At 27.8% G+C, this 14,254-nt stretch overlaps 4 protein-coding genes across 4 annotated transcripts; 2 read left to right on the top strand and 2 right to left on the bottom strand.

The window, feature by feature from the left end:
• Positions 1-33: 33 nt before the first annotated feature.
• LOC107072285 (guanine nucleotide-binding protein subunit beta-like protein 1) lies at positions 34-1,759 on the bottom strand. The gene is made up of 4 exons (XM_015332072.2): positions 1,509-1,759; positions 1,173-1,354; positions 765-1,095; positions 34-681 (listed from the first exon to the last, which is right to left on the bottom strand). Exons 1-4 carry the CDS (start codon positions 1,650-1,652, stop codon positions 382-384), a joined length of 957 nt encoding a protein of 318 aa, XP_015187558.2. The 5' UTR covers positions 1,653-1,759; the 3' UTR covers positions 34-381.
• A 1,859-nt stretch (positions 1,760-3,618) lies between these two features.
• Positions 3,619-7,628, top strand: LOC107072270 (uncharacterized). Its single transcript, XM_089176393.1, has 14 exons — positions 3,619-3,764; positions 3,837-3,942; positions 4,037-4,144; positions 4,247-4,433; positions 4,510-4,696; positions 4,768-4,856; positions 4,934-5,207; positions 5,329-5,383; positions 5,517-5,703; positions 5,768-5,949; positions 6,012-6,384; positions 6,484-6,812; positions 6,905-7,147; positions 7,240-7,628. Exons 3-14 carry the CDS (start codon positions 4,055-4,057, stop codon positions 7,486-7,488), a joined length of 2,445 nt encoding a protein of 814 aa, XP_089032519.1. The 5' UTR covers positions 3,619-3,764; positions 3,837-3,942; positions 4,037-4,054; the 3' UTR covers positions 7,489-7,628.
• A 1,044-nt stretch (positions 7,629-8,672) lies between these two features.
• LOC107072300 (annexin B9) lies at positions 8,673-11,203 on the top strand. Its single transcript, XM_015332108.2, has 7 exons — positions 8,673-8,976; positions 9,328-9,376; positions 9,483-9,864; positions 9,957-10,109; positions 10,188-10,361; positions 10,447-10,628; positions 10,711-11,203. The coding sequence occupies exons 2-7, from the start codon at positions 9,350-9,352 to the stop codon at positions 10,762-10,764; spliced, it is 972 nt and encodes a 323-aa protein (XP_015187594.1). The 5' UTR covers positions 8,673-8,976; positions 9,328-9,349; the 3' UTR covers positions 10,765-11,203.
• Positions 11,190-14,250, bottom strand: LOC107072299 (uncharacterized). Its single transcript, XM_015332106.2, has 8 exons — positions 14,078-14,250; positions 13,664-13,991; positions 13,351-13,584; positions 12,840-13,252; positions 12,386-12,753; positions 11,931-12,239; positions 11,625-11,853; positions 11,190-11,537 (listed from the first exon to the last, which is right to left on the bottom strand). Exons 1-8 carry the CDS (start codon positions 14,101-14,103, stop codon positions 11,345-11,347), a joined length of 2,100 nt encoding a protein of 699 aa, XP_015187592.2. The 5' UTR covers positions 14,104-14,250; the 3' UTR covers positions 11,190-11,344.
• Between the last annotated feature and the right edge of the window lie 4 nt (positions 14,251-14,254).

The following is a 14,254-nucleotide window of genomic DNA, read 5'->3' as shown; positions in this document are numbered from 1 at the left end:
GGCACCACTCATACATTTTGTTTTGTTAAACAAGTTCTTATTTTCAAGTTTCACTTAAATGTTTCCACTGGAAATATTCTTTTAGGGAATAACCTGATTTAATAAATATATTTATAGTTATCTTTAAGAGAGTACTTAAAAATTCTTAAGAATTCACGTGTTTTCGATAGTAAGATATATTGTAACCTTAAATCAAACAAGATCGATTGAGTACGTGTATGTATACAAAGAAAACAATAGAAAAATTAAAATAAAATCCAATGATAATTATAGATTAAATGATTTTTTCATTACATTTCATTAAAAAACAATGTATATATATTTATTTAATATTTACAGTGGAAGAAAGATATTTAATCCTAAAATTGATTCAATATATCATCAATTATAAAGATCCCATAAAGATATAGAACCATTTAATCCTACAGCGGCCATTAAACATTTACAATCGTACGATTGTACTTTTTTATGCGAATAAACTATATCGTAGACAATATCTGTATATTCATTAATCACAGCTAAACATTGTAACTTTTTCCAAGCGTATAATCTAATACGACCGTTCCAGCTACCAACAGCACAAATTTTTGTATCCGGTCTTAAACTTGTAACAGACGTACCAGATGTTCTTAAAGTTATTTGCTTTTTATCTATTAATTTGTCGGATAATAAACTAAATATCTAGATTATAAAGAAGAAATTCTATATATCATATATCATATGATCCGATTGAAATATAATAATTATACAAATTCAAATATTACCTGCAATTTATCAGAAGGAAAACCAACTATTCCTTGCATATTTTTAGTTTCAAAGTCAAGAGTCATGGGGAAAGATTCAATATGCATACAATGAAGGACTTTTCTTGCTCTTATATCCCATAATGCAAGTAATCCATGCTCGTAAGCGATAAGAACTTGTTGATTATCAGATGACAAGGGTTTTATAGCCATTACTTCACCTAAGTTTTTCCCACGTGAGATTTGTTCGCAATTTAACGTCGTGATCATGTCTAAATTTTGGGTGGAATACAATCCAATGTTAGAATTTTTAAGAGGAACAATGATAACATCTTCCGATAATATTTGAGATCTGTAATCATGCAAAAAAGTCCCTCATAAATGTAATTGTTCAATCTATTCTTTGATTATAACAGTAAAATGATATACCTGCAAAAGGTATAATTATCAAGATGAATTTCTCTATCTATTTCCCAATATGATTCAGCGGATTTGTACATTTTGATACTACCTGATTTTTGTTGGACTAATAAATGATTGTCATTCATATTAAGCATAGTTAGACAGGGATCTTTTTCTCCTACATGAAACTGTTTCGCAACCCTATTAGTCTGAAATAAATATGTTGTTAATATAATATGATTCACAAATTGGATAAATAAGAAAATAAGAAAAATTATATTTAGTATTAAATAAATATTTAATGTATACAATAAATATGTTAAATCATTTCAAATATATTCTAAAAAGACATATTTTTCATACCTCCAAATCCCAAATGTAAATATTGCCTGAAGAACAACCAGCATATAAATGTTCCCTGGTAGAAGTAAGATAAAATGAAAGACAATGAACGGGTCCCATATTATTACGTAAAAGATACTTTGGTTCTGGTACTGTATTTTCCATTTTTAATTAATATTTCTTTATATTACTATCTACAAATAAAAATACAAATAAAAATATAAACTTATTCCAAAGTCTCCTTTGATATATAATAACAAACAGTATCAAAATGAAACTAGATGGCATCGCGTCGCATTACCTGTTTTACCATGCGAACGTTAACTATATACCGATTGAGTAGTGTAACGGAATATTCAAAAATATTCAAAATATTCAAATATTCAAATATTAAAAAAAAAAAAAAAAGGAAATAATTCGCGTATTAATGATTGAATTGTTTTAATTGTAATTAAAATGTAATCAATGAAAGTAGAAAGAAAAAAGGGGAAATAAAAGAATGACGTGAAACGTTAATTATTCTAACCGGTTATTCATTTGTTTATTAGATGAATTTATTGAAATTACTGCTCTTCTTGTTCGACATATAGCGAGCGTCAATTTTCAATAAAAGGGAATAATTGCAAATGAATCCGTTGAGAGGCGTTTTAAACAAGTCATCGATTAATTTAATGCCATTTACATACGTTTTCATAGTGGCGGTCGATGCGAATACAGCCGCGATATAAACGTCCACGTGCAAAACTAATAGTTTTAGACTAAAATCTGACGTTAAAAAGATGTCCGATAACAATCTACTACAAACATATAATTGTGAGTAATCAGAATTATTTATTTTGATATATTTATCATTTAATAAGTTTCTATTAAATAGTTTTGTTAGAAAAAAGTTAAGCGATCGTAACGCGCTTCAAACGCGATCAGCTCTGATAATGGCGGCTTTTGTTTATTTAATATCATCGATAGAATAAAAAAAAAGTCCATCTACCAAATATCGCCCTTCTACTGATCCCTATAGTTCGTAGATTGTCTTTCCGAATGTTAATTATCGCTGAGATACATGCATAACACTTCATTTTTCCTCATTATACGCAAAAAACAGTTTATGAATAGTCAATTTTTAATATTGGAGAACGCATCTTTCATCGATGCTACATTTATTATTTCAAATATTTATTTATTTCTCTTGAATTTTTTTCTCTTTTTTTTTTTTTTTTATCAGATTGCAATCAACACGCATATTTAAATTTAATATTTAATTCAAATTTCCCTGATAATCGATCATTTGACGTACACCGGTAGTTGTTGAAGATTTGAATATTTGTGTATTACTTCCGTTTATATTAAAATGCATCTATAACAATTATGTAAATTTAAATTATTTCCAAGACAATAATGCAAAGAGAGAATGCTACAAATTCTTTATCTTTAATTAAACTTAATTATCTACTATTTTTAAAAACATTTTGAAATTATTTGAATTATCTAATTAACACGAGCTATGGTGATATTTCTAAATGTATTATAAAGTCATTTTTAGCTTACTAATTGATATCAATAGGATAGAATTAACATAACTTTTCTATGTATACAAATTCTCAAGTATCCTTTGATAAAAAAGATGTATGTATAATCCTATGGAATGAAAGATAAGTACTCTTCAGTATATGTTGGACTTTTCGTCATCTTATTTATTATTACAGAAACGAAGAAAGATGGAAAACACAATAATTAGTATGTGTGCACATTTTTAACTTGTCTCTTTCACATATATATATACATACTTTTGATGATTTTGATTGTAGTTGTTATTCTTGCTCTGTAATGTTCACTGCACTCGCAGTCGCGTGTTATTTGAGACATCCTATTGTGTATGAACAAATTATTATTTTCTTTTTTCTTTTCCAAGTACTGGCATTATTTGTCAATATACTTATATTAACAAATGAGATACGAACAAATATTGATGTGGTGTAGTATATGTGCATGAATACACTTTCTTATCTTCCTTTTGAATGAATAAATCTAACTTCTACCGGAAATACTTGGTAAAAAGAGATTAGTAAATCCGTAGATGCGTAAAAGTATTTGATTACAATCTTCAATTCACAAAAAAAAAAAAAAAAAAAACTGTGTTCTTGATTGTTCTATATTGTCTTTATTATTGATAGATGAAACAAATAATTTTGGAGATTCTCTTTTGGATTGCGTTGAAAGTACGCAATACGACGAAAACGAAGTACAATTTTCTCGAACAGTTCCAGATGAAGTAATCAGGTAAAATTATTGCTTGAATAATCGCTTTTTATTATTTTTTTTTTATTAATATTAATAAATATATTGTTTCAGTGTATACGAGGTATTTGTAAAAGAAGAACCTAAAGATGATGTTTTAACAGAGAGTGTTCAAATTATTTCTAGCGCACCATCTTCGAACGATCATCAATTAATTCAAGTAAATGATAACATTTATCAATGAAAATTGTTTAAAAATTGCATTTTGTTCTTTAATTTTCAATAATATCAATTAAATAAATTATTTGTTGAAGGGTGATTTACATAACTCAATGAATTTGGATACAATCACCGATACTGACATAATTAAAGTTGAGAGCACAGTCAGCAAACTTCTCGGAAAGGATGCTCTGAATTATAAAGTAACAAGTTGAACAATAAATAAATCAAATATATTTGTCATTACTTCTCAATTGAAACTAACAAATTGAATATGAATGAAATAAGATGAATTTTTTCTACAGATTTTAGAACAATGCAATCCTACGAATGATAATAACGTTGTCGTTTACTCACATCCGCCGCTAAATGACGGTCCATCTTCTTCTACCACTCGTTTAATTGATAAAGATGATATTAGATCAAGATTACATTTTGTCAAACGTTTAAAACGCGATGGGAAAACGATCAAAATTTGGGAATGCGGAATTTGTACGTATGATTAATTATTTGCATTTGTGATTTTTCTAATATATTATAATTGTTTTATTAATTAATATAAATACAGGTTCTAAAGAATTTCGCCATCAATACACATTGATGCGACATTTACCAACTCATACAGACGAAAGAAATTTTAAATGCGAAATTTGTGGTAAAGCTTTTCGTCAATTGTCAACTTTGAGTCAACACAAAGCCATTCATAGCGATGCGAGACCGTACATCTGTGAATTTTGCAAAAAAACATTCAATAGGTACGACGAAGTAAGCAACAAATGGAATAATCAATGAATTAATAAATAAATAAATGTATTTTTTATTTTAGAGTATCAACATTAATCTCGCATAGGAAAACTCATTCCGAACACAAACCACATAAGTGTCATATATGTGGAAAAGGATTTCATCAAAAAGGTGTAAACATAGTTTCCATTTCCATAGTAAACATTTCATCAAAGTAGTATCTAATTAATTAGTTTTCAATTGTTTAGGTAATCTAAGAAATCACGTTTTCACTCATACAAACGAGAGACCATATAAATGCGACATTTGCGGGAAAGGTTTTAATCAAATGTCGAATTTAGTGTGTCATAAAGTAAAGGCACACGCGCATGCTGAAAAAATGCAATATACGTGTACGATTTGTGACAAAGAATTTCCACGAAGATTTTCATTGAGATCGCACGAGGAATACAAACACGGCATTAAATATCGGCAGCCAGTTGGTCCGCCGGCCGGACCCAACAATCAGAATATTATTAAAAAGTATGTAAAAAAAAACTCTTATATAAATTCTATAATGAATTCTTCAAGTAATTTATAATAAACCTGTTATTTATGTGTTACAAGTATTTCTAAACTTATATTTTGATTTATTTCGTTGTAGTAAAAATGTCAGAATAGTACAATTGCCCGGTGAAGAAGGGAATAAAATGCCGGAGGTTAGAAATAAAACCTTATATATATATATATAAATTTTGTTATTATCAAAAAATATTATATAGATTAAAAAAAAAAAATGAATACAAATATTTGTTAATTCGTATCCAACGTTTATATACATATTTTTTCTAGAACGTTTCTTCTACGAATAGCGAAGATACAAAGACAACTGAGAGAATGAATTCTATCGGAACTAGAAATTTGGATAATATCAAATCTATACAAATACGTGTGCCTATTGTAAATTCTGTCATTCCAAAAATCGAATCCGATGGAAAATCACGTTTTGCTATTGACTCTGGATCCGAATCACATCAAGGTATTTTTTACATTTATTATCTCATGTAAATGTATTTCTATTTTGATGTATTACCAAATGTTAGGTATGTCTACTACGACATCATTAGACGGTCAATTTATATATTCGGATCATATCGGAAGTGAATTACACCGTTCGTTTGATCCATCTACAATTTCTACGACCGATGAGTATAACGAATTATTAGATCTTGCTGTACAAGGTGGAATACAATTTATTCGTGCAACTGAAGATGGTGGTTACGAGGTAATATTTTCAAAAATAATCTAATTATTAGAAAAATATTCAATACAAACTTAACTTCACAGTTAATGACAAGTAATGAAGCTCGCGATCTTATGGTACAGAATTCTCACGAGATGACAATGTTTAATAACGACGAATCGGACTCTATCAATACTGCAAATTTACATAATAACAATGATATGATAATTAACGATGCAAATAATCAAATTACGGCTCTTAATTCTAATTCATCGCGGAAGCAAATGCCGCCGATGGATTCGATTGAGATGTTAGAGGATAAAGAAGTGAATATTTTGGAAAGCAGATGTCTCGATGAACGTTTCATGAACGATCATAACTTTTTACCTCAACCCAAAATTGATGATTTTATTCTTTGTTCTAAATCTTTGGGTATTGAACATAATAGTATCAATATTACGGAACACGATGACGAAGGTTAATATAAGAGTATTATATTTTTAAATAATTAATTATACCGTCCATTGTCATAATTATCTATGCATTTATACATGATACATTTGTTTAAATTTGTAGGTTTAGATGTAATGTCGAATCATCACGATTTTATGAATATTCTTAATCATAAAAATGATATTTCTGGATTTTCAAGGGAAACAAGTACCTCATTTTTATACAAGAATCATTCATCTACATCGATGATAAATAATACCTTGCCTTTGTTTAAGCCTAATCAAAGTATATCAGAAGATATGATTATTATTAACAATACTATACACGATCATGTAGAATGTGATTCCAAAATGAAACTATCATTTGATGAAAACGATCACAATACTGGAATGATAGCCCTCAATCATCCAGAAATCAAAATTCTCGATTCAGAAAATCAAGCTAATACGAAGGTAAGAAAAAACAAATCGATATTTAAATACAAATAATTGGATATAACTTTGGAAGAAAAAAAATATACTTTGTTATTTTGTTATTTTGTTAGGTGAAAATTTTAGGACCAAAAAATCATGGTCAAGAATTAGTAGGAACACAGTTTCAAGATCTGAAAATGTTCTCTTCCTACGATGGTCTTTTAAAAAATTCGAAAGCGCCCTTAAGTATGCGCGATAATAATCTGAACAATGTGCGTAAGAAGGAAGTCAAAATACTTGGAAAAAAATTTGAAATAGATCTAATCAATGGGGAAAATGAAGGTGTTATCAAATTTATGGAAAGCCGAAAATTTGTGAGTATTTTCTTTTTCTTAGATCGTTTTTTTCTTAGATATAATCGTTATACAAAATGATTAATATTTATATTCTGATTGTTTGTTCAAAGAAATTGGTGGATAAGAATCAAGATATTTGCAATCGCGTTGACAATGGATTGATGTCTCCATCATCGGTAGATAGGCCAATTACGGAAAATATTGATCAAAACTGCTTCCCTCTTCAAGTAAACCGCTATCATCAGAGCATACAATGCTATAAGAATTATGAGAAAGAAAACATTCCTCCTAAATATTGTATAGGTATGCAGTCCTCGCAGAAACAAATTCGTAAAATCAAAGAATCCCCTTATTGGTAAGGGTAGCTCATCACCAGATATTCATTTCAACGACACGCGGGACATTTACAACCACAGCAACAACAACAGCAACAACAACACCAACAACACCACTAACAACAACAACAACAGCAGCAGCAGCAGTTATAGCAATTGTGCTCTACCAGATTTGGACTCGTAAAAAAGAAGAGAGAGAGAGAGAGAGAGAGAGAAAAAGTTAATTCATTTTACTATTCGCGTTGATAGTTTCTCACCCTTGATGTTTCGTGTCTGCTTAAGTATTTTACAATCACATTAAAGATAAAGTATGCTTAGCTTTATCAGTTTTAAAATACAAATATATATATAAAAAAATTACAGTTTTTCAGCTGGATAGAAGAATTTAATTATGGACAAGAGAAAAAACCGATTACTTTGATATAATGATAAGAAAATAATAGCACATTTTCAAAAAGCTATTAAAGAACTACTCGGTGATTATTAGATATGAGATTTTCTAAATTTTTTTCAATTTAATAATAATATATTATGTTGTCGATGAAGATATATAAAAACGAATTTATAATGTATCTCTGATTCTTAGCTAATACTTCTGTACATATTACGAAACTATATTTTTACAAGATATTAAGTATATACTTTTAACTTTAGTAGTATAATATGATATTATATGATTATTCCATCTTTTCGCTAAGTACAAGGGCCTATGTCTATAGATATGACTATAAAGTAATAGTAACTTTTACGCACAAATATTTTCGATATATAATTACGTGTTTAACAATTGTTACCAAAAAAATGTTTAAAATTAAGTCAAATTAAATGATGTGGTGATATACAACAACACACAAGTACGTACAAGTTGATATTTTGTTATTTTTTAAAACTATCTATTCGATAAATAATATGTAGAACTACTATATTATAATTCTCTTAGGAGAGATGATTAAATTAATGAGATAATAATAAGTCCTGGTTTTTTTCCTGCTTTTTTAATAATTAATTTGAAATATAATATGTGTGCGACGAGTGTTAGCGCGCATTTTTAAAAGTCGACCTTAATTCTTTAAATCGATGACCAATGATGTCAAGACAATTTTTTTCTATTAACCAATCATATGTTAGCAGCAACACAGTGGCGTAACGTATTGTGACGTAGCAAGGTGCTGCATCGTCATACATTATTATAGCACACACGTAATCTGATGCCACACCCATACCATAAAAACATTTCTAATTAATGAATATAGATAAACAAAAGAATAAGATTAAATATATAAATTATGGATAAGAATCTTTATTAATTGAATTCTTTATAATACATCTAAATATACTCAGGATTTTTTTAATGAAATTAGTCACTGGATAGTTGTGTGATGTATTCTTTAAATAAGTAGGATACTTTATTAGTCATCGACGGATAAAACTTATTGACGTGTTCCAACATCCAGTCTATCATTACGCGATTGACCGTGTAGAAGAAACATTAACGAAATAACGAAACTACTGGTAAAGTAAAATTAATGATATTTTCTTAAATAATGTTAATTATCTTTAAAATAAATTGCAATGTAATTAAATAATCAAACAAATAAGTATATTTCAGGTAGTTTTGTAGAAAACATGTGATAAATGTTAAGAATATATATATCATATTTGCAAATATAATTTCATCTTCTAAATGACTATTATCTATTCAATTAATTGATTATTTTGAAATAATTTCAATAATAATATGAACTATATTATGTGAAATATAAATTTAAGTTGCATACGTACTCTAGTAGTGTATATTACTAATAAGTACAAAATTGCAATTTATTATAAATGTATTTATAAATGAAATTAATTTTTTTCCAGTATTATTTATAACGGTCCAACAATGTCTCAACAATATTATCCATTTAAAGTAAGTAATAATAACTTTGAGATGATTAAATCTTGTACCACTTTCCTTTTCTTGATTAAAGATTTATAATATATATATATATATATATATATGTAATTATTTATAGTGCACACCAACTGTATATCCTGCTGATCCGTTTGATGCTAATGCGGATGCAGCTGTGCTTAGAAAAGCCATGAAAGGTTTTGGAACCGATGAGAGAGCTATCATTGATGTATTAACCAGAAGAGGAATAGTTCAACGTTTAGAAATTGCTGAAGCTTATAAAACTTTATATGGAAAAGATCTAATAAGTGACCTTAAAAGTGAGCTTACAGGGAAATTAGAAGACGTTATAATTGCCCTTATGACACCTTTGCCGCATTATTATGCCAAAGAATTGCACAATGCAGTAAGTGGATTAGGAACAGACGAAGAAGCTATTGTAGAAGTTCTTTGCACGCTTAGTAATTATGGTATTCGCACTGTTGCTGCATTTTATGAGAATTGTAAGTGATTATTTATAAATACATTTCTTCTTCTTCTTCTTCTATTTTATTATATTTTAAAGAACATTTGATATGTGAACATTTATTTACAGTATACAGTAAAACTTTAGAAAGCGACTTAAAGGGAGATACTTCGGGTCATTTCAAAAGATTGTTAGTATCTCTTGTTCAAGCTAACAGGGATGAAAATCAAGGAATAGATCACGATCAAGCGACTGCTGATGCTCAAGCACTTTATGAAGCTGGTACGAAAATAATCCAATTGAATTTATTTTATTTATACCATTTGATCCGAAAAAATATACATTTTTCTTTAATTATAGGTGAAAAGCAATGGGGTACCGACGAATCTCAATTTAATGCTATATTAATTACACGAAGTTATCAACAATTGAGACAAACCTTCTTAGAATATGAAAAAATTGCTGGACATGACATAGAGGTTGCCATCAAAAAGGAATTTTCTGGAAGCATCGAAAAAGGTCTTTTAGGAATAGGTTAGTATTTAATCAAAACAAATGATTAAAAAGAATGAAACTTTAAGTTTTAATAATAACCATTACATTATTCTTCTTTTTATAGTAAAATGTGTTAAATCGAAGGTTGGTTTCTTTGCTGAACGTTTATATGACAGCATGCATGGTATTGGAACAAAAGATAAAACTTTGATACGCATTATTGTATCAAGAAGTGAAATAGATTTAGGTGATATTAAAAAAGCTTTCGAAGAACGTTATGGTAAAAGTTTGGAAAGTTGGATTGCTGTATGTATCTCTCTTTTGTTTTTTCTTATTCATTCAATATTTTATGCTTCATTATGCTTACAAAATGTAATATCTTTCACAGGATGATACCTCTGGTGACTACAAAAAAGCTCTTTTATCTTTAGTTTCTACTTAATTCTGATTAGATAACATTCAATGTAATAAGATTATAAAAAGTATAAGTAAACTTTTGCAGTTTATAATAATATCAGCATGATATATATGATATTATCTAATAATTAAATGATATAAATCATTTTTAGAATCTCAATATTTGATTGTTGTGAGAGTTGGATGTTTAGCACATGGTTAAAGATTCTTTTCTATGTCCAAAAGTTTAATTATACATAGGAATTTATATTTTGTACACATTTTATATATTTTTATTATATACACTTATATATTTATACATATAATACTGTGCCTACATATATTGTTCAATAGAGAGAGATTTATTTTCGAATCAATGTTAGAATTGTATTAAATAACACGTACATAGGACAATCAATCAATTAGTATCATTAATGTATACAATTCAAATAATTCATGTTAATTAAAAAGTCTTACTAAAACTATTTCGTATATTTTTACATTCATAAATATACATTGTCCTTTTTGATACAATAACAGAACAAATTCTGTTCTGTATAAAATGTTAAAATAGTTACTTATAAATGTACATCAAATTAATATTCTATTAATATTGATCGATTTATTTATTTTGATGTACTACTTTTTTCTTCAAACTTTCGTTTGTGTCCTTTTCGGGGAATAAACATAAGTGGCATTCTATTTAAACGTTTATGTAATGGCGTTATGCATAATTTGTCCAACTTAGGCCACGAGAAAGTAGGTATTGTACGACAGTGAGAAAATTTATATAATGAGCTTAGGTCTAAAAGGTCTTCCCTACAAAAATGTAATCAAGATTAATTGCTTCAAACTCCAGGCTTGATTTATAACGTACAATTGTTGAATAGAATAAAATATGCGTACCCCATCATCGTAGATGTTTCTTTGTAAATGCAGAAAGAAGTTTTCTCGTGTGAGTTTGTAATAATATAATTACCAGGAGAAGCACATGATAAACTTTTAATCATGTTATATAATAAAATCAATGAAACATTTACATTTTTATTATAAAGCCGTTGGACTTCATTAGAAATTGTCTTGGCATTGCATTTTTGTATTTGTATTATTTCTGCTTTGCTCACTGATATTCTCACTGTTTAAATATAATATATATATATATGAATATATGAAGATACATTTTGCTTAACATACAGTTAAAGCATTAAATACCTCTTGCAATAGATGTGTTAGGACGAAAGATTAAAGATATCCATTGTTTCAATCCTTCGTTTAACGTTATAGCTTCTCCTCCAAATGCAGTTTGATGCTCCAATTTTGGTACTAATAATAGTTTTTGTCTTGTTAATTTCTCTGAATTATGTTCTAAAGTTTCATATCCATGTTCTTTTGTACGCACTAATATTTTATACTCTTTAATCTTTTTCTGGTTGGATAATGGTCCAATTGTAAAAAGATTATATGATACGTAACTTGCTTTTATATCGTACTTTACTTTTTGGATTTCTTTTTCTATATTATCTGGCAAAATAAAACATTTTTCTTGTAAGTTTCAAGTAACGTGTTCGTTCAAGTTGTTCAGATTTTTTATCGAAAAGTGCCATATTATTAAAAGGCAACATAATATTGATACATTGTCACCCCATTTGTCATTCGTTAATACTTACGCATTTCTTCCTTTAATTTGGATGCATTTAAGTAATCACTTTCTTTTAATTCCGATACATCTACATTTACACTTTTATTTTCTAAATCTTCCATAAGTTCTGTGTTGCTCGAACTATTAGTCGAACTATTAGTCAAACTATTAATCGAACTATTAGTCGAACTATTAGTCAAACTATTAGTCGATCTACTATGCAAACTATTAGTCGAACTGTTAGTCAAACTATTAATCGAACTATTAGTCGAACTATTAGTCAAACTATTAGTCGATCTACTATGCAAACTACTTTGATCTCCTTCCAATTGTAAATAATCATCGGAATGAAGATTTCCGAACATATCATCGTCATATATTTTAGTATTATTTGACCTAATATGTGTATTAAAAATATATTATTATCAAATTATATGTTATTACTTACTATCAAATAAATCAACATTACTACTTAGTCTTACTTTTCAGATACAGGTTCATATTCAAATAGAGTTTTCCTTAAAATATATTTGAATACATAACGATTTTTTTCTGGCACAGTAGCCTGAATCGGTGGTGTTGGTTTGTTAACATATATAATATTTTTCCCATTAGAATGTTTAATCGTTACAGGTAACAACCATCTTCTTAATTGAGTTCGCCCACTATCATCATTTGCTAAATATTTTAGACCGCTTGATGAAATAACTAAATCAACTTCATTGTCTTGTGCTAACGATATACAACTTGGATCTTCGCTTACAGGTAATTTGAAATGCATCGATGGATTGCACGATAAATTTAATATTGGAAAATATTTTTGTAATCTTTTACAATTGCAATCTAATTTAAAAGGTTTAGTCAGAGACGGCAATTTTATTTCTGGTAGTTTTCCCTGAATGTCAAATATTTTTTATTTCAATTAATTTATATATATATATAGAGAGAAAAAAAACTATATTATTTTCATATTTTGAAGTTACAATTTAGTACCTTACTTAAGCAAGTAGATACAAATTTTACGTTGATTTCTTCATCCAAAATACGAGGAATATTTGTTACTTTGAGATAATATGTTGGTAATGCATGAACATTGTTAAATTTATCTTTCCATTTTGCGTTAAAAAAATTCTCACAATAAATCTTAGTCCATTTATTTGTTTTCCATATCTTTTCAACAATCTTCAAATATAGATCTTGTTCCTTCTTTATGATATTTTTCTTCTTCTAAATTTTATCATTATATTTCCAAATATATTAATAATATTAATCACAAAAGAAATATATTATTTTATATTTTACTTACATTAAAGGTACATAAATCTTGTTTGTCTTCAGGGGTTATGATTGGGAGTTCATTACGATTAAATTTCATTATCGTACGTAAACATATATATTGTTCCTCAGCAGTCAAAGCAGACATTGGAAATTCAAAAGAAAACGGAGTTTCGTTTTCTTCTGAACTATCATCACTGATTTCTGTCATATCTATTTTAACTGCTTCATAATCTTCATCCATGTGACTGAATGGATTTTTAAAATCTCCATTTAACAATCTATGCGTTACGCTTTCTTTTAATAATCTTTTTCCATTAATAAATTCATTATCAACAATATCAGTAAAACTAGTACCCCTAAAATACAAATCATTATACGTTATATATATTTCAAAGCAATCATTTTGGAAATATAATCAAAAAGATAAAACACACATATTTACCAATTAATATTCAAAAACGTCTCCATGTTCAATTATTTTTCAATATTTTTAAAAAATGAAACCTTTTATTTGTTTCTTCATAACCTTTTATCTAGACAGTGTGTATTTGTTGATTCTCAGCAGATGTGTATCGGTCGAAAAAAAATATTTACAATTAATATCAAAGAATACAGAAAT

The sequence above is a fragment of the Polistes dominula genome, unplaced genomic scaffold (assembly GCF_049000335.1).
Source record: "Polistes dominula isolate Pdom_NZ unplaced genomic scaffold, Pdom_raw_medaka contig_25, whole genome shotgun sequence".
NCBI classification, from domain to species: domain Eukaryota; kingdom Metazoa; phylum Arthropoda; class Insecta; order Hymenoptera; family Vespidae; genus Polistes; species Polistes dominula.
Note: the sequence above shows the minus strand (reverse complement) of the source record. Positions and strands in the feature narration are given on the sequence as shown.